This window comes from Hylobates moloch, unplaced genomic scaffold, assembly GCF_009828535.3.
Source record: "Hylobates moloch isolate HMO894 unplaced genomic scaffold, HMol_V3 SCAFFOLD_18, whole genome shotgun sequence".
In the NCBI taxonomy this organism is placed as follows: domain Eukaryota; kingdom Metazoa; phylum Chordata; class Mammalia; order Primates; family Hylobatidae; genus Hylobates; species Hylobates moloch.
Window position 1 is genome coordinate 73,369,557 of NW_026652293.1, and position 24,468 is coordinate 73,394,024.

A 24,468-nucleotide genomic window follows, 5' to 3' on the forward strand; every position below is an offset into this window, starting at 1 on the left:
ACAGTATCACCTGCTCCACAGACACAGAGCTGTGGACCCCTCAGAGGATGGTGAAACAGCTTGCTGATTGCTGTCAAGGTATTCACTGATAAAATGCAGTGGCAATCACAAGCACCAATCACTTGCACTCCCTTTGTCATATGTCATGGACGGAGTTGTGTCCCCTCCCCTAAATTCTTATGTTGCAGCCCTATCCCCCAATGTAGCTATATTTGGAGATCAGGCCAGTGAAGAGAAATAAAGGTTAGGTGGGGTTATAAGGGTGGGAACTAATACAATAGAACTGGTGTCCTTTTAAGAAGAGGAAGAGACCCCAGAGTTGGTTGTTTTGTTTTGTTTTTCTCTCTGTCTGTATGCACACACAGGAAAAGCCACTGAGGACACGAGAAGAAGGCGGCCATCCCCAAGCCAGGAAGAGACACTCCACAGGAACTGAACTTGCCACCACCCTGATCTCGAACTTCTAGTTTCCATAACTATGAGGTAACAAATTCCTACTGTTTAAACCACCTAGTTTGTGGTATTTTGTTAAGGCGGCCCCAGCAGACTACATAAAGCTTAACAAAATCATATACTTATATCCATGTACAGACATTTATCTCCTTGCTCAATATCTGCACCCTTATGAGACCATGAATTAGGGGAGCAAGGCCCTGACTGTCCCATTTACTGTGGAGTACCTAAAACCCAGGACATGTCTGGCATAGAGTAGAGACTCCTTAATTTTGCTAATTCAGTGGATCATTACAGTTCCTAAACAACTATGAGCTAGAGTATCAGTGGTGATACTTCTAAAAAATATTAGTATGTGGCTTGGAGTCGGATAACCTTCCATGTAAAATAACATTATCATCTGCGAAGATTCCAGCAAATTGAACACTTCTGACTGTGAGAAGCTATATTTATCAAAAGGTGAGAAAAATCAGTTTTCTCCAGCTGTGGAAAATAAGGGCATACCTGTTATTTGCTGTCAAATTTTTCAGGACTTTTGTTTTCTTCTGGCAAATGTTAGCGCTAGACAGCTCTGGAGTGAGGCCCTGTCATTCTATTGTTATCGATTCACAAGAAATTAGATGTTATCAAGACAAAGAGAGCTAGATATCAATGATTCTGTTTCTTTACAATATTTCACCTTGCAATGCCTCATGGGCTTTTCATCATTAAATGAGGGCTGATGGTATGTAAAGAACGACATTGTAAACTAATGTTTCTCAAATGTTCAAAAAGAAGGGTGCCATGTGAAACAGGAGAAAGATGATCAATACTGAATATGGTGCCGAAGAGAGAGTATAAATGATGCCTTTATTGTGTCTAAGTGCTATCTTGTTAATCCATATGCTTTCTCTTCTGAATCACAGCATGTCTGGGTTAGTGTCTGTTGGGGGAAACAAGACACCCAATAAAGTATTTCGAAGAGTAATTTCACTATTCAGAAAGTGGAGAGAGGTGGCTTAATGCACTTTTTGGAGAGCTATTAGCATTTTTGAATCTTGTTCTGCAAAAATAGTTCTTGGTGCCCTCAGGATGTGCTGCGAGCAGAGGATGAAAGCAATTAAGTAGGGCCAGCCACCAGAGAGACAGACCAGACAGGCTTGCTTTGGTCTGGCTTCGCCTCTCTCTCGGAGAGTTCCTAGGGGCAGAAGCATTTGAGCACCGCATCTGAATTGGTTTTGTGGTGCTCTGCTTCAGCTTCTTTATCCTAACATCAAGGTAAACTGCCTTAAAAGAAAGAAAAGGTACTTGGACCATATTGGGGCCTTTGAGCATGATGCTATGTTTCTAGGGATGGGAGAAAAAGGCAACACAAAATAAGACTAGAAAAAAATATTGAGTGCTTACTACAGGGACACAGACTCTGGAAAACGCTATGGCTAACGAAAGACTAAGGAAATGGCCACAGAAAAAAGACCTTGAACTTTGTGGAATGTATTAATCCAGCAGCACCAATCTATAAGCTGTGTTCTCAAAGCGACTGCTACAGGCCAGAAATGCTTGTGTACATCAAGCGTGTTTTACAGAATGAATAAAAATGTCTTCTAGTTGTACGTGTTGCTTTAAAAAATATGTAGAAACTACTGCTGTGCATTTTCAAAGGGTTATTTTAAATGTCACTGAACTCGGAATAGCTTCCCCCGCACCCTGCACACCGATATTCTCTCAGATAACAAACACTGAAATACAACCACTGTCTTATGGTTGTGTCACAAAATTCTAGTGTTAAGAGGGGGTCCCTGCACTCTTTCTGTAATTAAATATCTTTTAGATGTCCCCCTTTCCTCGGGTTTTAAAATGCCCTTCTCTCATCAGTATCAGGTTTTCTAAGGATGATTTCCTTAGAAACCCTGTTCCTCTCCTCTCAGTCAGTCAGTCCCATCGCTGTGTCTTGGGACCCTGGTGTGCTTGAGCATCAGGATGGGGCTATTCTTGAGGAAGGGAGGGCTGTGGAAGGCTGGGAAGTGTGGGGAAGACACTCCATGACATGAGAAGAAAGTGTTTTTATGGCTGACGTCCTGTCAACAGTGCAATCCATCACCAAGATCAGCACAACAAATGACAGTTTTACCTTCCGTGTTTTGTGGGGGTTTCTCATTCTGGATGACTTCTTAATGTCCACTTCAGTCGTATTCACACATCCAGGCTGGGAATGGAAAAAGAGACAAATGAATCTTTGGGTGTGAAATTTCTGACCAGGACAATCATGAATGACTCATTCTCCAGAGCCCGAGCAAATGCCACGACACAAATCAAGGGAAGTGTTTTCTAGATGGCCACAGCCTGTCCCATCAGCAGTAGCCAGTCATAAAAGACACGATACTTCTTAACTCTTCACACTTAAAAGCCTTCAGATGCCATCCTCAAATAACTCCCAGAGAAATAGGAAAAAGAAATACTCGACTGCACACATGTGAAAGTGGTGTCAATATGTATACCAACAAACACGACAGATAGAGTGAGGGCCCTCCTGGACAAACGGGCCCATACCCCTTGCTGGTTATCTGCAGACAGCCTCTTGCAGAGTTCTCTCTTTATAAAAAGTGAGGCTGGGCTGGGTGCAGTGACTCATGCCTGTAATCCCAGCACTTTGGGAAGCTGAGGTGGGTGGATCACCTGAGGTCAGGAGTTCGAGACCAGCCTGGCCAATGTGGTGAAACCCTCTCTCTACTAAAAACAGAAAAAATTAGCTGGGCGTGGTGGCGGGTGCCTGTAATCCCAGATAATCAGGAGGCCGAGGCAGGAGAATCACTTGAACCCGGGAGGTGGAGGTTGCAGCGAGTCAAGAGCACACCACTGCACTCCAGCCTGGGCAACAAGAGCGAAACTCCATCACAAAAAAAAAAAAAAAAAAAAGAGACTATTAGATGGGTGACTTGCTTTTCTCAGGCTGGAAGACTAAAATGGCATTTAGTTGAGCCAGCTCAACTCCCAGAATGAACTGTCTTACAGGGACTGTGAAACCCAGCAACTAGGAATCTTCGTTTGCTATAGACAGAATGTGCAACAGAGTTCATGGTTAAAATGTGAAAGATGGAGAAAGAAACTGGTAAATAAGATGCCATGCTTCTTCTGATAAATTCCCGACCTTCCTTTTCCTTAAGGGCAGGTGAACCCCTTTAAAACAGAGGGGTTGGAGAAGTATAGGCAGCCTGCTGTTAGCTTCCTGACAACCTTAGGTGTCTCATCTTGTCAGATTTATTGTTCTGTTGTACAGAAACAAATAGCTGCAAGCTTCTTGTATATTTGGAGGAGGAGAGGGGAGGAGGGGGGAAGAAGAGGGGAAGGGAGAGAATATGAATCACGAAACAGAGAAGACAGGAGATTCAAAAATACATAGTAGCTTAAATGTAGAAAGGGCTTAGACATCACACATCCTTTAGAAGTGATGAGAAGTTAATGGCTACATGGACTGTGTTTCCTTAACATCAGCCGGGCGCGGTGGCTCACGCCTGTAATCCCAGCACTTTGGGAGGCCGGGGTGGATGGATCATGAGGTCAGGAGTTCAAGACCAGCCTGGCCAACATGGTGAAACCCCATCTCTACTGAAAATACAAAAATTAGCCAGACATGGTGGCAGGCGCCTGTAATCCCAGCTTCTCTGGAGGCTGAGGCAGGATAATCGCTTGAACCCAGGAGGCGGAGGTTGCAGTGAGCCGAGATTGCACCACTGCACTCTAGCCTGGGCGACAAGAGTGAAACTCGATCTCAAAACAAACAAACAAACCACCAAGCTGCATGTCTCTGCTCCATTTCTCTATTTCTTCCCACAGATTGCAAGAAATTAAAGCATTAGATGTCCTTAGAAGTGACTTCAGAGAAACTGTGAATGCGGAAGAGTCTTCTGTGGAGTTGGGATGGGGTTGGGAAGGAAGGGCAAAAAGGCAGAGCTGATGTGATTGGCAGACTCAGCTGTTCACTGCAGTAACGGGAATCAGTTCATTGTGTAATGAAGACAGATGACACTTTCCTTAAAGAACCATCTTCTGCTAGCATAGCCATTGGGCCAAAACTCCACCATAGTATTATAATAGATAAGGAAGTAAATGAGGAAAACATTTTTTCTTGTTTTTTTTTTTTGTAGAGTATGTATATACTACACACACACACACACACACACGCACGCACACAGACACACACACTGTACTACAAACATTAAATACATTATGAGTTTGGTTTGCATATCTATTTAGGAATAGAAATCACTGGTTCAGCACAGTGGTCAGCTTGGCAGTGTAGGAGGGAGGATGGGCACTCAGCTGGGTGGGACTAATTTTGTAAGTGACACAGCGATTCACTAAACTCTCCCAGCATCTGGTTGCTGAGTATCTGATATTCTGGTTTGATTTTTTTTTATGGTTGGTCTAAGCATTTATTTTTTTAAAAGACCCCCGGGGATTTTAATATGCAGCCAGTGTTCACAACCATTGATCTAGGTGTAACAAAGACAAGGTTTGTAAAACATTAAAGGATCGAGTTTTCATTTTCGATTCAGTTTCTATTTCTTTGCAGGCTTCCATCCCTAAGCCTGAGCCATAACGGAAGGGAAGGGAGTAAAATTCTTTAAACTCCTATCAACATATCAGGAGCCAAGCACGGTGCCAGGTGCAGTGGCTTATGCCTGTAATCTCAGCATTTGGAGAGGCTGAGGTGGGAGGATCACTTGCTTTGAGGAGTTTGAGGCTGCAGTGAGCTGTGACTGAGCCACCACACTCCAGCCTGGGTGATAGGGTGAGATTCTGTCTCTCTCTTTTTTTTTTTTTTAAAGAGCCAAGTATGATAAGATACGTCATGGAGATTTTCTTCCATATGTTAAGGGGTGGGAAAAATCAGGATATAATATCCAGGAAAAGGAAAGCATGTTTCTTCATGATCTGGAGGCAAAGAAAGATAAAGGTAAGATACTGAGCTCAGCAAGTACTTCATTTTTCTCCTCTGCGCAAGAAACTCGAAGAACAAGAGGTGACAGGGAGGAATAAAAAATCCCAGACAAGTATGAGGAAGCCTGTGAAGTAGTCAGTCCCATTCCCATAGAAGAAGCCCCAAATGCAATCAGAGCCAACACGAATTTTATATCATATGGGTGTTAGCAAGAAAGATGAGCTGAAGAAAATGCTTCCCAAGCCTCTTATGTGGCAGTCAAGGCATCTGGAATTTCTTGCATGCCACAGTAGTAAAAGGCACAGAAGATCTAAGAATAGTGGGGTGGATGGGAGCCTGAAGTTGGGACAAAGGCCGCAGTGTGCAGGGATTTTATGCTAAAGCAGATGTCTGAAACACAAACTTCAGCAGTGAGTTCCAGGTGATGAGATGGTACCTGTTGCAGCTGTCCTTGGAGCAGCCCATGCCAATCTGCCTATAGCAGAAATCGACAAGGATCTGGAAGATGCTCTGGAGGTGCTTGGCCCTCTGGCCCCACTGCACAAGACTGTAAAAACAAAACCTCTAGACGCCAAACTCCCTTCCAAAACCAATCCTGGATAGCAGCAGAGAAAGGCCGAGAAAACTGAAAGTGTGATCATTTATCCACAAATGACCGAGTCATCTAAAGCAACTATTTCAATTATGGTGGCATGCAGAGCACATGCATTGAAACCTACCCTTCAAATAGGTTTCTGAGAAAACTATGTCAATTATAGAAAATACAGAAACTGTGTTTTCTTTATACATCTGAGGAAGCGGAACTAATTTGAACTCTAAAACACCTTCCATAATGAGCTAGGATTCCAAATCAATTTTACTTCATACCAGGGGGATAATTAACAAATGGCCCTGGAAATTGTGTCAACCATTGAAGGCATAAAGTGGAAAGATTCCCCTCCCCAGAGGAACAGATCTGACTGTCAGTCCTAAAGGAAATGAGAAGTTTCATCCTCATATTTAAAAGATGATGGCCTTTTAAATTTGATTAATGAACCATTAGCTTACATCTGAAATTCCCACTTGAGCCAATTATTAACACCATTAATCAGCAAATTAATAAGAAAGCATTGATTTTAAAAGTAAATGTCATTAGAGACTGAACTGTAAGATATGTTTTATAACCCGGCTCCCATCCCAGGAAAATGAAATCTGCCAGTTCAAAATTTGTTACTAATGACTAAATGGTTAAAATAGTAAGCTGGATCTGGGATGCTTGTCTCAGAGGCCCTGTAATTTCTAAGGAGGCCTCATGGGACAGCTGATGGTTCAACAGATCTATGATATCTAAGTCAACTAGGGAATTCTTGAAGATTAAAAAAGCTTAGAGGCCCACAGTTGTCTGGTATACTTCTGAATAATTAAGGTCATGATCCAGTGCTGATAACGCCTGAATAACTGCTTTCAGAAATTATGTACTGTGGTAAGTGAAATATGGCAATAATTTTTCTTGAATTCTCTTATGTATTCAATAAATATTTCTTTCTGCATCTAATTGTCGGATCTTGTGACAAATGGTGAGTTACAGGAATGAAGGCATGAGCTGTATCCCAGTAACTTCCTGATACAGTAAGAACGACAGACACATGAATAATCAGAATATGGGAGCTTAATGACTAAGTGGAAGTTGGCACAGAGCATTACATGACAACAGAACATTCCAGACATCCTTTTTTTTTTTTTTTTTTTTTCCTGAGACAGAGTTTCACTCTTGTTGCCCAGGCTGGAGTGCAATGGCGCGATCTCGGCTCACTGCAACCGCTGCCTCCTGGGTTCAAGTGATGCTCGTCTCAGCCTCCCGAGTAGCTGGGATTACAGGCAGGTGCCACCACGCCCAGCTAATTTTTTGTAGTTTTAGTAGAGACAAGGTTTTGCCATGTTGGCCAGGCGGGTCTCAAACTCCTGACCTCAGGTGATCCACCCGCCTTGGCCTCCCGAAGTGCTGGAATTACAGGCAACAGTCACTGCACATGGCCAAGACAGACATCCATTTTTATGCACAGTCTGTTGGTTCTCCTCAACATGGCAAACAATATTCCTTTAAACGTTGTTTTTAAGCAATTTTTCAATCTCGATGAGACCATGTTGTCTTTGGTTATTTAAAAAAAAGTCAATTATCTTCTTGATGCATATATAATAGGTACCACTAGCTGGCACCAGACCTTCATGAAATTCATAAAATTGGTTTCTGCAGAGCTAAACATATCTATCTTCCCAATAAGATATAAATAACATTACCATTACCAAGTAGACATTCCATTAAAATGTTCAAATATATACTATTTGCTGGATACAGTATTAAGCACATAGTATTGTTGGATGTAAGGAATAATGAAATGCTATTTACATCAGCCTGGAAGAGAATTGTGTTATTTCTAGTGATTGAAAGATGAATTTCTTTTCAACCGAACTAAGCTGGGTTGTAACATTATTATAACGTTATTTATTATAAAGTAGGATTTAACATTGTGGAAGCCATTCCTGAGGGAGTAAACGGAGCATATCACTGAGAAATATTACTGTCATAACATTTATGTGAGTGTCCTCATGAGGTGCAAAAGAGAAGCTGGAGTTTTTGGTTTCATTATTGATATTTTAAGTAAAAGCATCTAAATGCCATTTAGTTCCTTTCATGCGATAGTACATTTTTGTTAGTTATAGCAGAAGGCATACTTGTGTTCAGGACAACTCGGCAAAGCCTGTGGTGAAGAGCGACAGTGAGAGAGAGGAATACAGAACAGCTGTGTTTAAGTTCCATCACTGCAGCTGATGTGTACCTGGGAGAACAGTGTCCTAAATGACAGGTGAGTGGAGGATTAGAAATGCACCATCAAATAGAGCTGATAGCAAGACATCAAGTACACCCTAGAAAGTTTTAAAAAATCATGATTCCGGGAAAATTCACGTTTCAAATATGCATAGTCCCCCCTTATCCTTGGGGGTATGTTTTACTACTGCCCACCCCCGCAAAAGAGATGCCTGAAACCACGGATAGTACCAAACCCTATACATACTGTTTTTCTTATATATACACATGCTTATCGTAAAGTTTAACTTATAAATTAGGAACAGTAAGAAATTAACAACAATAATAATAAAATAGAAAACAACAATAAGTAATAATAAAATAATAAAATATGTCAGCCTCACTACGCTTGGGCTTTGGGGTCATTCTGAAGTAAAGTAAGGGTGACTTGAACACAAGCACTGCAATACCAGGACAGTCACATCTGATAATCTAGAAGGCTACTAAGTGCCTAACAGGTGGGTACCATAGACAGCGTGGATCTGCTGGACAAAGGGGTGCCTCGTGTTCCAGGTGGGGCAGAATGGGATAGATGACATTTCATAATGCTACTCAGAATGGCACGAAATTGCAAACTTATGCATTGTTTCTTGAATTTTCCATTTAATATTTTTGGACTGCAGTTGACTATGGGTAACTGAAACTGCAGAGTGCAACCATAGATAAGGGGGAGCTACTGTATTTAGATGGTTCCTGACTTGCTATGGCTCAACTTAAAATTTTTCACCCTTACTGTGAGTTTATTAGAGTATTAAATGCAGTTTTGACTTACAATATTTTTGGCTTACAATGGCTTTATTGGGACATAACCCCATTGTAGGTCAAGGAGCATCTGTATATATCATTATTAATTCAAATAGAAGTAGATTAATGAAAAAGAATCACCCATTTGTAATACAGTACAAGTTATAAAAATTGCATGCATGACCCATAGTACCCCAATAAAAATGATCCCTTATTCTTACATGAAGTAACTATAGATTTTAAAGTGTTCAATCTCAGGACTTTTTTTTTGGCCCAGGCTGGAATGCAGTGGTGCAATCACAGCTGACTATAGCCTTGACTTCCTGGGCTCAAGCAATTGGCTTGTCTCAGCCTCCTGAGTAGCTGGGACTACAGGTGAGTGCCACCATGTCTGGCTAATATTTTATTTTTAATTTTTAGTAGAGACAGGGTCTTGCTATGTTGCCCAGGCTAGTCTCAAACTCCTGGCCTCAAGCAGTCCTCCCATCTCAGCCTCCCAAAGCTCTGGTATTACAGGTGTGAACCACTGTGCCTAGCCAGGATTCTTTTTTTAAAGATCCAATTCAAGCTTTTCTTCATTTTCTTAGGCAGTTGTCAGTTGATTCAGCCTCTGATCCTTTCAGCCCTCTTCCTCCTGACCTATCTACTTACTAAGTCCTACACACAAACTGAAGAAAGTTATTTGAGGAAATGGCTCCAAATTTCTTCCATTCATTCTTCTCTATAGTATTTACTCATTTGATTCCTGTTAGGCCTCATTTGCTAGCTACAGATTCCTGAGTAAGATATCGTGCTTCAATGTATGCTATGAATGAACTCCACAGGTCCAAGAGGCAGAAGGAAATGGAATCATAAGAAGTCAGCACTGAAGCTGTGGAAACTGGTCAGGTTGAGTAGAAATCACAGGCCATGGTAAGGTAGTAAGGACTTTGGTTTAATGCAACTTTATTTTTATTTTTAAGTTTTTTGTTTGTTTGTTTGTTTTGAGACAGAGTCTCGCTCTACAACCCAGACTGGAGTGCAGTGGCGCGACCTCGGCTCACTGCAAGCTCCGCCTCCCGGGTTCACACCATTCTCCTGCCTCAGCCTGCAGAGTAGCTGGGACTACAGGCACCCGCCACCACGCCTGGCTAATTTTTTGTATTTTTAGTAGAGAGGGGGTTTCACTGTGTTAGCCAGGAGGGTCTCAATCTCCTGACCTCGTGATCTGCCCGCCTCGGCCTCCCAAAATGCTGAGATTACAGGCTTGAGCCACCGCGCCCGGCCCGACTTTGGCTTAATTCTAAACATAATTGGAAGCCACTGGAGAGTTTTAAACAGAAGACTGACTTCATATGATTTATTTTTAAAAACTCATTCAGACCTTACACTCTACACACACACACACACACACACACACACACACACACACACAAACTCAAAATGAATCATAAACCTAAATGTAAAATGCTAAATTATAAAAGTTTTAGAAAATAACAGGAGAACATCTAGGTGACCTTGAGCTGGGTGATGACTTTTTAGATACAATATCAAAGGCACAATCCATGAAAGAAATAATTGGTAACTTGGATTTCATTAAAATTAAAAACTTCTGTTCTGTGAAAGATACTGTCAAGAGAATGAGAAGACAGGCCACAAACTGGAAAAAAAATATGCAAGGTTATTATCCAAAATAAGTAGAGAACTCTTAAAACCCAACAATAAGAAGATACCACAACCCAATTAACACATGGACAAATGATCTGAACAGGCACCTCATCAAAGAAAATATACAGATGGCAAATACATTTATACAAAGATGCTCCACATCGTATGTCATTGGGAAAATGCAAATTGAAATAACGAGATACCACTACACACCTATTAGAATTGCCAAAATCCAGAACGCTGAAAACACCAATTGCTGGCAAGAATGTGGAGCCACAGAGATTCTCATTCATTGCCAGTGGGAATGCAAAACGGTTCAGCCACTTTGCAAGACAGTTTGGCAGTTTCTTACAAAACACTCTAACCATTCGATCCAGCAATCATCCGCATTGGCATTTACCCAAATTGAGTTGAAAACTTATGTTCACAAAAAAACCTGTACGTGGATGTTTCTAGCCGCTTGTTCTTCATAATTGCCAAAACTTTAAAGCAACCAAGATGTCCTTTAGTAGGTGAATGTATAAACTGTGGTACATCCAGACAATGGAATATTATTCAGCATTAAAAAGAAATGAGCTGTTAAGCCACAAAATGACATGGAGGAATCTTACGTGCATATTACTAAGTGAAAGAAGCCAATCTGAAAAAGCTACAGATTGTACGATTCCAACCATATGACATTCTGGAAAAGGCAAAACGATGGAGACAAATGGTTTTGCCTTTTCCAGATCAGTGGTTGCCAAGGGTTGGGAATAAATAGGCCCAGCACAGAGAAATTTTAGGGTAGTGAAACTATTTTATATGATACTACAATAATGAATACATACCATTATACGTTTGTCAAAACCACAGAATGTACAACATCAAGAGTGAACTCTAATGTAAACTACAGAGTACAGGTGATAATGATATATCAGTGTCAGTTAATCGATTATAACAAATGTACTGCTCTGGTGGGGTTGGGGGCGGGGGGTTGATAATGGGGGCGGCTGTGGGCCCGGGGGAGGTTGCTGGGGAATTCAGTACTTTCCACTTAATTTTGCTGTGAACCAAAACTGCTCTAAAAAAATAAAATTCATTAAAAACCAACCAACCAAACAACTCATTCAAGAATATTGCGCACTTTGAGAGTGGATTATCAGGGTGGGAAGAGGGCAAAACAGAAGCAAGGGGCCCAGTTTGAAGGTTACTGCAATTATCCAGGCAAGAGATTACGGTGACGTGGGTTTGCATGCCAGCACTAGAGATGATGTGAAGTGGTTGCATCTGGGATGCATTTTGAAGCTATAATCAACAAAACTTGCTGATGGGTTGTGTCTGTGGGCATGCTGAAGAAAACAGAATATCAAGGATGACTCCCATGCCATCTGCTGAGATGGGAAAGCCTGTGAAAAGAAGAGAGGAATCCAAAACGAACCCTGGGTTGTATTTACATACAATGTTTGCATTTGCTGAAGTCTCCAAGGGGAATGCACCTCTTTATGCAGTCTCTATGAAGATCACCAATCTGAACATTTCCAACACAAATGCCTGTATAATCATTTGCCCTTGGCCTGTCCTTTTGTGCCATTGCATTTTTGCATTATCATTGGTGGTATGAAGATATCATTGAATCTGCAACATTAAAACATGATGATCGATTCCTGAGAATTTGGTGGAGCTGTCTCTCATTACTCAGAGTCTCTGCTACACTTTCCTAAATTCTTCTTCTGTAGTCCTACCACATTCTATTAATCTGCTCTAATTGAAATCAGACCACTTCAGCCTCACATCTAGGAACTATCTGTGCATCCTTCAATGATATTCCCTTTTTATAGACTAGGAATTGCCTTGCAGGTACCATTCTCAGAAGAGCAACCAAGAGGACTCTAACCAGTACATTTGCTATAGCTTCTTTGTGGTCACTGGGATCACCCATGTTTAATGTTCAGCTTTAAAATACTTAAAATGTTCCCAGCTAGAACTGCTTTGAAATTTAAAAAATCACTGGGCAGAAGCTAAGTTGTCATAATTATCTTTAAAATAGGGGCTCCTGCAGGAAGAAACAAAAGGCCTGAGGCAAGTGTGCACGGACACTTTTCTGTGACACCTGGCCTGCTGTGCGCACATGAGCGATTGATCTCCTTCCCTTTCTATGATTATTTCCCTACAAAAAGCTGGCTGCGGTGTGAGGACATGCAAAGATTTTCAACTGGATGAGAAAAAAAGTCCCTCTTAGATTTGAGACTGAACATGTGTGCTCCAACTTGTCCTATATCCTGGGTTGGCATATTGGGTACTTTTATACCCATAATTGAACTGGCATTTTGATTTGCATTATACTGTTCCTCTGGTATTTCATTGGTGGGAGGGTAAGTAGCAATGCAGAATTTTAGGATTCCTGGTCCATGGGCTTAAATGGGTCATCAAACACCTTAAACATTTTTACTTTAACACTTAACATGTTTCTTGAATGCAGAAATTAAGACATGAAATCTAGACTATGTCTCTGGTGACAACATAAATTTCCCCAATGTAAAAGTGAGGTGCCAAAAAGTAGGAAAATGAACTAGCTATTGAACTAGAGAAAACAATCTTTATTTTTTTACATGGTGCTATTGTTAGTACTGGTGACTTAAATGGTATGCTGTAAAGGCTAAAGAGAACCAAATAAAATTTCGTATAACATAAATAACTGACAGTAAGTTCAAAGGCTTATAATAATTTTTACAACAGACAGCAATGGGACAACTAGGAAATAAGTTTGTGAATTACAATAGCTGCCTTGAATTCAATAGCTTTGAATTACAAAGGATACAGGGGGTTCCTAAATCATAAGTTCCCAAATAGAAAAGGGGTGCACCTCCCTGTCTTAGTCTCTTCAGACTTCTATAACAAAATACCATAAACCAGGTGGCTTATAAACAATAGACATTTATTTCTCATGGTTCTGGAGGCTGGGAAGTTCAAGATCAAGGCAGTGAAAGATTTTGTGTTGGATGAGGGTCACTTTTCAGTTCATAGAAGGTTCCTTCTTGCTGTTTCCTCACATGGTGGAAGGCGTAATAGTTCTCTCTTGGCCTCTTCTATAAGGGCACTAATCCCATTCAAGAGGAAAGAACCTTCATGACCTAATCACCTTCCAAAGATCTTACCTCCTAATACCATCACCTTGGAGGTTAGGAATTCAGAACACGAATTTGGGGAGGACACAAATGTTCAGACCAGAGCCCTCCCTTTTCAGGACACACATACAGAGAAAGGCCATAACACATACCTCGGTTTAGCAAAATCTCTGTACAGAAGATTAATTTCAAAGATAAACTCTGTTGCATTCAACTTGATTTCCAAAAAGAGAAAAAGATGTAGTGGTGTTAGAAAAGAGAGTTTTACATAAAGTTCTTTTCTAGATTTCATATTTATTGCTAAGAGCCAAAATTTTATTTTCACTCCTAGGGAAAAAAAAATCTTTTAAAATAATTCCCATGCATCCTCGCATTCTTACATAATCATATCCAAAACAACACCGTCTTTCCATGATGATTCGAGGTCATGATTATTTGAGGACAATGCTTATTTTGCTGTCTTTTTTTTTTTTTTTTTTGAGACAGAGTCTTGCTCTGTCGCCCAGGCTGGAGTACAGTGACGTGATCTCGGCTCACTCTAAGCTCTGCCTGCCGGATTCACGCCATTTTCCTGCCTCAGCCTCCCGAGTAGCTGGGATTATAGGCTAATTTTTTTTTGTATTTTTTGTAGAGATGGGGTTTCACCATGTTGGCCACGATGGTCTCGATCTCCTGACCTCATGATCCGCCCACCTTGGCCTCCCAAAGCACTGGGATTACAGGCGTGAGCCACTGTGCCCGGCCTATTTTGCTGTCTTTAAGACAGCAATGCCTGTGAGGCTAGATGATCCCAACTCCTAATGCCTTTTGAGCTTTTATGTGATTTTATGCCATTTTTAGTTCCTCTGCCTTATCCCAGTTAGCTGTCACTTTTTGCTGCTCTCAGCATCCTTGACTCCAGCGCATCTCATTATTCTCTAATTCGCTGCTTGCTTCTGATGTGGATCAGGAAACTATACAAATGCTCCTTTGCCACGGGGTCTCACATTTTAGCAAATGAACTGATCAAAGCACACGAGTTAGAGTGTGAGAGTTTAAACAGCTACTTCAGTTAAGACTTTTTGAGTTTATTTCTTGGCTGAGTTTTGGATAGAATTAGACTTGGAGATATGAGAGGTAAGAAAAAGTCTCAAAACTGTAACAAATAAAATGTGGACAAGTTCTCATGATATATTCAGGAAAACTTATCAGTACATACATATCACAGAAGCCAATTAAAGGGGGTCAGAAGTAGATGACATCAAATATTTATCTGGAGTTCTAAGAAAGAGGATGGCATATTGAGAGCTCGAAATTTGTTCTGTGCTCCGAGGGGTGGGGAGAAAAGCTAACTGAGGTGAAGGACAGCATTCTTGGGTTGCACCTCCCCAGATCCTGAGTGAACAATGATGCACTCTCTGGGTGTAGACCCAGATTCTTTTGGAAAATGCCTGCCAGATTCAGTGCTAATTTCGGTTTAGTTTCCCAAAAAGGATAAAGTGTCCAAGCCAGAACTCTCAGTTTCTCTCCCCTCCTACCTATTCTTTTCTTGGTTTTCTGCCTTTCAGTGACAGCCTCCAACCATCCATCAAGAGGCTCAAGCCATCACCAAGGAGGCATCAATGAGTCCTCTTTTCCCCTTACTTCCCACACTTGATTCATCAGCGCATCATGCAAACTTTACCTCCAAATACACCCCGAATCTACTGGCTTCTCTCCACCCTCACTGTTACCACCCTGCTCCAAGCTGCCATTATCTCCCATCTGGACTATCACAACAGCCTTCTTATTTGTTCTAATTCCTTTCTTGCTTTGTCCTCCCTTTCCCCAAGTTATTCTCCACACAGTAGCCAGAGTCACCTTTTTAAACTACAGCAACATCACATCACTCTCCTCGTCAAACCTCCAAAGGGCTCTCCTCACGCTTAGGATAAAAGGTAAACACCTTGCCATAATCTACAAGGTGTTATACTTTTCTTTTCTTTTTCTTTTTTTTTGAGACAGAGTCTCGCTCTATTGCACAGGCTGGAGTACAGTGGCATGAACTCAGCTCACTGCAACTTCCGCCTCCTGGGTTCAAGTGATTCTCCTGCCTCAGCTTCTCGAGTAGCTGGGACTACAGACATGTGCCACCATGCCAGCTAATTTTTGTATTTTTAGTAGAGACGGGGTTTCACCATGTTGGCCAGGCTGGTCTTGAACTCCTGACCTCGTGATCTGTCTGCCTTGGCTGCTCAAAGTGCTGGGATTACAGGCGTGACCCACCGCACCCGGCCTCACTGGCCTTCTTTCTGTACCAGGCCCTTTTCTCTGTACTAGCTGCTATTTCTTTCTCCAAATACTATGTAGTCCTGCTCGATCACATCACCTTGCTTTTATTTTTATCATACCACTTACCTCCACCTGGAGGGTTTACGCATTACACTTGTTGGTTTTCTCTTTCACCACTGAGGGGTAAACTCCTCAAATACAGGCACTTTCTATGTCTTGCTTAGTATCTGTCACTGGAGTCTGAAATCTCCTGGTACCTAGTAGGTGCTCAATGAATGTTTACTGAATGAATGAATGTGAAAGACTTTTTGAACATACCCATCTATTAAAAACACAAAATGAGTTTTATTTTCTGTTTGCTTGTGTGTATGTGTGTGTGTGCATTTGTGTGTGCTTGAGAATGTTGGTACCTATAACTTAACCTCTTGGCCGACTGATCATCACCTCTCATTATTATCATACATTTATTTAACAGGAAACAAATACTCCAATTCTTCAGTTAGCCTTAAAAGAAACATTTCTAGTGCAGAAAAATTTAGCTCAAATGTTCTTTTCCTGTGCAATGTAATTAGCCCATCAGTTGATAAGTGTAAATAGCAGATTGCTTCCAGATTTGATGGGGGTTAAGTAGTTAAAAAGCAGGAAGACACTGGGAACTTTAAAGGCTCAGTTTTAGAGAAGTCAAGATGAGAATAGAGCAGGCCTCTCTGTCCCTGCCTTTATAACTTTGTTTAAAGCAGTTTCCATCTTGACCTACAAATATCTAAGGACAAATGAAAGCTGTGCCCCTATGCGTTTCTTTACCTGGGTGTGCAATGGCACAGCAGAGTTCAGACAACACAACTGAGCCATATTATACAACCAGCACATCTCCACTGGGCCGTATTATGGAGCGGAAGATTAAAACCCCATATGAGAAAAACCTGGATTCAAGATATAAGCTAAGAAAAGATAAAGCTAATAACGGCTCTTCTACTGTGCAGTACTTTCATTTTTCAACTATAACCGTCATCTAATATGAGTTTCATAAGCATTCTCTAAACTAGATAGATTAGTCACTATGAACCTAATTTTCACTGAAGCGTATCAACGATTCATACCTTGGAAGAGAATATAAATATTATCTGGTCTAACCTAGCATCCAATTCATGATTTCTCCTGGCAACTTCTACGACGAGTCATTTAACCTTAGCTCGAATGCTTGTTGCCTCCTTTCCCCTAAAATACCTCCATCTGCATCACACTTGAAAGAAAATTTTTGAATAAGTCACTTATTTAAAGGACCATGCCACTTTTAAAACATGGTAATAATCATACCTAAAAAAGACAAATAACATGATGACAAAATAGTTAAGATTCTTGGAAAAGTAGCAACTTCTTTAAGCCTTGGTGTCTCTTCTTTCAGAGCGAGTGCAATAAAAATAGTTCCAACCTCCTCAATGTATGAAATACTGCATGTAAAGGGGTCAGCACAGTTCTTGACACACAGAATATGCAAAGCACATATTAGTTTCCCTTAGTATTAGTATTATTAGCAGTAAAATTTGACATCAATAAAATAATCCCATAGAAGCAAGGTACTGGGTGGGTCTTCCATGCTTTCAGATTATGTTTGTCAGGATTTTTTTTTTTTTTTTTTTTTTGAGACAGAGTCTCACTCTGTCGCCCAGGCTGGAGTGCAGTGGCAAGATCTTGGCTCATTGCAATCCCCACCTCCCGGTTTCAAGCGATTCTCATGCCTCAGCCTCCTGAGTAGATGGGATTACAGGCATGCACCACCACGCCCAGCTAATTTTTATATTTTTAGTAGAGATGGGGTTTCACGATGTTGGTCAGGTTGGTCTCAAACTCCTGACCTCAGGTGATCCACCTGCCTTGGCCTCCCAAAGTGCTGGGATCACAGGTGTGAGCCACCGCGCCTGGCTGTTTGTCAGGATTTGAGGAAGTTGCTAATTGAAAGTAAACAAGTTGAACTATACTGAATGGAGGAAAAGCAAAAGCTAATAAATTTTAGTAATTTTAGGCCAAATATCAGATTTAATTTTTAAAAAAGTAAGCATTTTTTGGGGGAATAAATATAGGGTAAGCGTGGAGGCAAGAGTGTAAAACTCAGTTCATTTCAAAGTTCTTCTGATATATCAAGCCAGATCAATACACTGGACTTGCATTTTCTTCTCTTTCTTTTTTTGTTTTTTTGGAGTTCCATTTTCTTAATGGCAGTTTTCTTTTTTTTTTCTTTTTTTTTTATTCCTCATAAGAGGTAACTGCTAACATTTGAAAATATGTGGCCAAGCGTGGTGGCTCATGCCTGTAATCTCAGCACTTTGGGAGGCCGAAGCAGGTGGATCACCTGAGGTCAGGAGTTCTAGACCAGCCTGGCCAATATGGTGAAACCCCATCTCTACTAAAAAAATACAAAAATTAGCTAGGCGTGGTGATGGGTGCCTTTAATCCCAGCTACTCGGGAGGCTGAGGCAGGAGAATTGCTTGAACCCGGGAGGCAGAGGTTGCAGTGAGCCGAGATCATGCTGCTGCACTCCAGCCTCGGGCACAAGAGCGAAACTCTATCTCAAAAAAATAAAATAAAAATAAAAATAAAAAAAGGGAAAGAAATAAAGAAAGGAAGAAAGAAAGAAAAAAAAAGAAGAAAGAAAGAAAAAAAAAGAAGAAAGAAAGAATGAACATATGTAAGGACAAATATCTTTTTTTCTTTTTTTTTGAGATAGGGTCATGCTCTGTTGCCCAGGCTGCAATGCAGTGGTGTGATCTCAGCTCACTGTAACTTCAATTTCCTAGGCTCAGGTGATTCTCCTGCCTCAGCCTCCCACGTAGCTGAGACTACTTGGTAGTGTATCACTATGGCTGGCAGATTTTTGTATTTTTTGTAGGGATGAGGTTTTGCTATGTTGCCCAGGCTGGTCTTCAACTCCTGACCTCAAGTGATCCTCCTGCCTTGGCCTCCCAAGGTGTCAAGATTACAGGCATGAGCCACTATGCCCGGCCTGACATATATCTTTATGTTGAGTTTTCTCTTAATGAAATGTAATTTGTTTTGAAAAAATCCAGTTATTGATTGTGAGGAGGTATATGAAATTATTGTGCGGGAAATAGCAGAGCTGAGGAGAAATCTACAGTTTTTTGTATTTGAGAGAGGTTTTGCTATCTTTTAAATTAATCTAGATTGCTTTTAATTTTAATTTAATTGTCTTTCTCAGGAAAGAGAAAATTCATTTCAAGAAGATAGCTGATGTCCTGTTAAGGGAAGACAGCCTATCTTTTCTTTCTTTCTTTTTTAAAAATACAATTTGTGCATCTGGGGAAAAGCAAATGAACAGGAAAAAAAAAAAAAAAAAAAAAAAACAAGCTCAAATAATGACTACTCTCTGTGAAATCAGCGTCCATGCTGGTCCCATCAGGGTTTTGGCAGATTGAGCCCATGTTGTTAGCTCAGCCAGCCCCTCAAAGCCTGTGTGCACGTGCATGCCTGAGTGTGTCTGTACACATTTTAAATCTCTTAGTTTCGCTTTGATGTAATTTCAAACCTACAAGGATTGCAAGAGTGGTTTAAAGAACTCCCACAGACTCTTTATCCAGGTTCTCCAATTGTTAACATTTGGCCCCATTTTCTCTCCTTCCTTGTCTATATTTAAACTACTGGCAAACAGAAATTCAACTATAGTAGGAACGGCCCAAGAGGCTGGCTTCTCAATAGAGTATCAGAGTTAGATGCTCCCCTTCCCTCCCCGACACCTGCCCAGACACCCACAACTATGCAAGATACCATCAGTACTCGAGATCAATACTATCCTCTATCCACTTCCCTGAGAGTTAGCTGTTGGCTCTCAAGACCTTCCTGCTAGCATCACTCCAACCCCTATCCACATCCTCATCATTTCAGAAGAAACAGGACAGAAATCTGGGCTCATGATTTTGAAAAGTCTCCAATCCACAAGGGATAAAAGCATCAACTTAATAATAGGGGAAGCAGTTTTTATTCTCATTCTACCCATGGCTCACATAAATAGCAACAGATATTACATAATAATAGGACACTGTATCTACAAATCTATTCAGGGATAGAAAGAGCAGACAGAAGATGAAAGATATAGCCAGGAAGCAAAAAAGAACAGTTTCACTCATAGCGGCTTGTGATAGCCAGATTGTCAAAATATTTTTCAATCCAAAGGAACAGATGGGAATAATAGACAGAAATGCTGTTCCATTTTCAGAGCACAAAAGAAATATTTAAATTTGGATGAACACATTTTGGATTTTCTAAAACAGTTCAAGGTATCAGTAATGAGATCATGGACTATTGATAGGAAAGGCAGCATCATGAGTATGGGCTGATTTGAACTTAAGAACAAAAAACTTGCACAGTTCCTATTGATTTCAACCTAATTTGTTTCTCATGAACACCACAAAACTGACAATGCAAAAGATTAAAATAGGTATGTAACTGATATCTTCCAAGGGAAATATTAGGGAAAATATTAGGGTTCTCCTACAGCTTAAGCTCCAGATGAGCACATGAAATTATGCACGTGGATTCAACAGAAGTTACAAAATTAAAAAGCAACCTCCCTGAAATCAATAGAATACTATACCTGCTGGCTCAAACCCAGAGGGAGACATGAACATTTCTAAGGGATATTTATACCTGTTGCATTTACATGACACAATCCATGCTGTGACTCCTTTCCAGCAGCCTAGCATGGCTGATAATATGTAGCCGCCTCTCGGGAGATGTTGGGACAATGGACGTATACTGCCCTTTGCCTGCCTCAGAGTTCAAGTAGACATGCAAGGTGCAGTAGACCATCTAATACATAAAAAACTCAATCATTTCACTAATATGAAATAAAAACTAGTTAACATGCACAAAGCCGGTCCTGGTGCGATATAATATTCTGCTGTGCCTTATGAATTGACAAAGTTTGCATCCTATGCAACAGAGATCGCGTGGGGTTTTGAAGCAAACGCCAGGTTTTTAGTCATCATTAGGGATTTGACTCTCAACCATATCAAAACCAACAAAACCCAACTCTTCAGAGTCTTGCTTTCTCTTATTTGTTAATTAAGGAAAATAGTTACCCACCCCACGAAGTCATTGTAAAGAATAAATGATATGATAAATCTAAAAAGCTTTTGCCACCAGAAACTGCTATACAGGCAATCAATGTTATTGTCATCGATAGTAATCCACATATATTACTGTTCTCTTACATTTTGTAGAAAGGAATCCAGGTGGCATGCATTTAACATGTATTTTAGAGTAATGTAATCTGAACAGAGAAGTAGCTCGAATAGTAAAAGGGACAATGCTGGAAACTGACAAGCTTCTCAATAACTGACAAAGTCCTGTTGCCTCATCTCTGGCCACTGCTGTCTTGGTTGGTTCAAATATTGGAGCCCTGTGGAAAAGAAAAATCTGTGTGCTTTTGAAACTAAGTCAGTATGTATTTCATGTCATCCAAAAGGATGTAGATGGGGATGAGGGAAATCAAGAATTATTAATTTACTCATGAATTCAAAATCTATCCATTGAGTGTCCGCTGTGTTCCTGGTACTTGACTGAGGCCTAAATACAGAGTCAGGGACAAGTGAAGCCTTGTCTCTGTCTTCTTATGGGGAACAGCTACTACCTCATATTTACCATCTCATTCCCAGTATAAAAATCATTCATAGAAAGTACTTTCATGTTCATCTCAAAAGTTTTTTTTCTTAATATTATGAAAGAGATGATTAGCTCTGCTTAAATATTGTGGAAGTTAACCTAAAATATAAATGAGTGGTGAGAGACATTCTTTAGTTTAGGAGGGAGATTTTGCAAAGAAATCACGCGCCACAGCTGTGAGAAGTATACAGGATTATCCCCTTATTCCCCTCTTGATCTAGGGCTTTGTTCTCTTCCTCCTGCTTACAGGTTACTGTAAGATGGTTCCAGCAGCATCTGCATGGGTCACCCTTTTCATTGGGAAGGGTTTCATTCATGCTAGGGCTTAACCTAGTTTTATTTTTTCCACCACCCTTTCCAAATTCTATTTTCCCAGATTCTACTGTAGTGAGTACCCTCCATAACAGTCCCTATTGACCTCCTTCTCCTGGTATTCCCACTCTGTGTGGTTCCCTCCTACACTGCACCTGGGTTGGTTTGTGTAACCAATAAACTATGACAGAAGAGATGACATACCACTTATGAGATTAGGAAATACAAACATGAGGTTTTGACATGGGGCTCTCTTCCTATTTTGGGATGACATGGCAGAAACTCTGTCTTGGACACGCTTATGGAGCGGTGCATGTGGCCAGGAACTGAAGCTGCCTGCAAACCACCATGTGAATGAAGTGAACCATCAGCCCCTTCAGATGACCATAGTCTTGGCCAACAGCTTGACTGATGCCTCATGAAAGAACCCGAGTCTGCATCACCAGGAAAACCACTCTCAGTAGCTGTGTAAAATAGTGAATGTTTGTTGTTTTATTCTGCTAAATTTTGCGATAATTCGTTGTATGGCAATAGATAACTAATATACTTAACTTTCAAACTTCAACTCCAACTCTTCTGATCCCCAAAAGTATTTTTCCTGATTATACCAGGTCATAGCTATCTGCTAACCTTTTTAACCACCTCCTCCTTTTAAAAGCATGATTGCTAAAATAACTTCAGCTACCAATTACTGAACAACGGCTGTGTGCCAGGTACCATCCTAAGCAATGTACAAATATTATTTCCATGTGTTCTCAAGGGTCGTGTAGGGTAAGTATTTATTTTTCCCATTTCAAATGAGAAGTTTGAGACTTGGAGGCATTCAGTAAAATCTCACTCAAGAAAGAAGTTGGTGTTTGAGCCAAATCTTTTTAGCTGCAGTTGCATCCCTTGAACACTACATCACATAAAACTGTCATAGCTGTGCGAGTTCTCTTGAAGTCTTTGTATCTGAGACAGGGAAAATATAAATGGAGAGAGGCTATGCACAGTGGCAGGAGTGGGAAGAGAAGTGAGAATCTTTATGTAATCCATCATTTGGGCATTTAGCTCATGACACAATGTTGTCCTCCCCAACTTCTGTCTCATTGGATATCTTTAGATTAAAGAAATAACATAAATTTTGCATGAGGCTTTTCTAAATCATGGAAGAGTATGCCAAAAATCCATAAAATTACCATTCTTTATAGTCAAGTTTTTGTTATAGAAATCAATAAGAAGCCTAGTACAAGCCAATTTCACCTTTGAATATGCATGTCAAAATTCTAAATCAACATACAAACAAAATCCAATATCACATTAAGAAAATAACACATGACCAAGTGGGGTTTATTTATTCTGGGATTTCAAGGATCAATAAACATTAGAACATCTATTCATAGAATTCACATATTACTAATAGATATAAAGACAAAAATGTATAAAAAGCTTTAGAAAATGGTTTTATCAATCATTTATTTCTACTTGTAAAAACAAATACACTACAATAGTGGTTCTTATTCACGGGTTCTGCAAGATCAAAATTATTTCCATAAAGATAGGAAGACATCACTGCCTTATTCTCAGAAATATACAGTAGATTTTCCCAGATATTGTGATGACATGTATACAGCAAAGGAATTGAATGGAGAAAGAGATAGGTGAATGGAGCTGCCTTCTAGTAAGCTTAAGATTAAAGTGATTTGCGAAAGTATGAAACAGTTCCACTCTTCCTGCTAACTTTCCTTTGGAAAATGTGCCAATTTTTCATTAAAATTACACTGATTATTTTATTAAGTGATTGGTGTCCTATTATCTTACATGAAAAAATAAATATTTAAACATTCCTTGGTTTTACTGTTGAGTCTGGTAAATGCTAATAGATAAAACTTGTATGAGCAAAGACACTTCAGGATACACAATAATTTTTAGGAGTGAAAAGGAATAATAAGACCAAAAAACAGTAAGACCATTTTCAAATTTTCAGAATTTGAAAATGATAGCTGTGTAAGATACAAATGTAAGGTCCAGTTTCTTAATTCTATACATAGTTCCTTTATAAAAGACACAACAGAAAAGGAAATCTCATTTATAACAAGAGAGTTTTTTTTTTTAAGAAAGAAACCTAACAAGAAATGCATGAGACATGCACAAGAAAAATCTAAGATGCTCTTGAATAACACAGAAGTTGGTAAGAACAAATGCTTAGGATGACTCAGCTTCAGAAAAAAACTCAATTCTTCCAAGTTTTCTATAAATTTATAACATTCAAATGCCAAAAAGGGTTCTTTTCTGGTGCTAGACAATTGATTCCAAAGATCACATAGCAAAATAACTACGAAAAACCTAAAATGAAGAGCAACAAGTAAAAGGTGTATTGGGATTGAGAGGGTCTAGACTTATGAGACATAAAACACTAAAATCCAAACAGTGATGGGCGGAACGTGATATCTCCAACCCAGATGATGCCTTTGAACCATTTTGTTGCCTGTGTAAGGAACTCATCATCCATTTCCTAGTACAGGCCTCGCTAGCA

At 40.2% G+C, this 24,468-nt stretch overlaps 1 protein-coding gene across 1 annotated transcript in view; it reads right to left on the minus strand.

Moving 5' to 3' along the window:
- RGS7 (regulator of G protein signaling 7) overlaps window positions 1–24,468 on the minus strand; it is a 581,272-nt gene that overhangs the window by 48,185 nt on the left and 508,619 nt on the right. Inside the window, exon 8 of the mRNA XM_058430506.1 lies at window positions 2,564–2,638. Within this exon, the coding sequence (XP_058286489.1) occupies window positions 2,564–2,638 (75 nt within the window). The remainder of the gene's footprint in view (window positions 1–2,563; window positions 2,639–24,468) is intronic.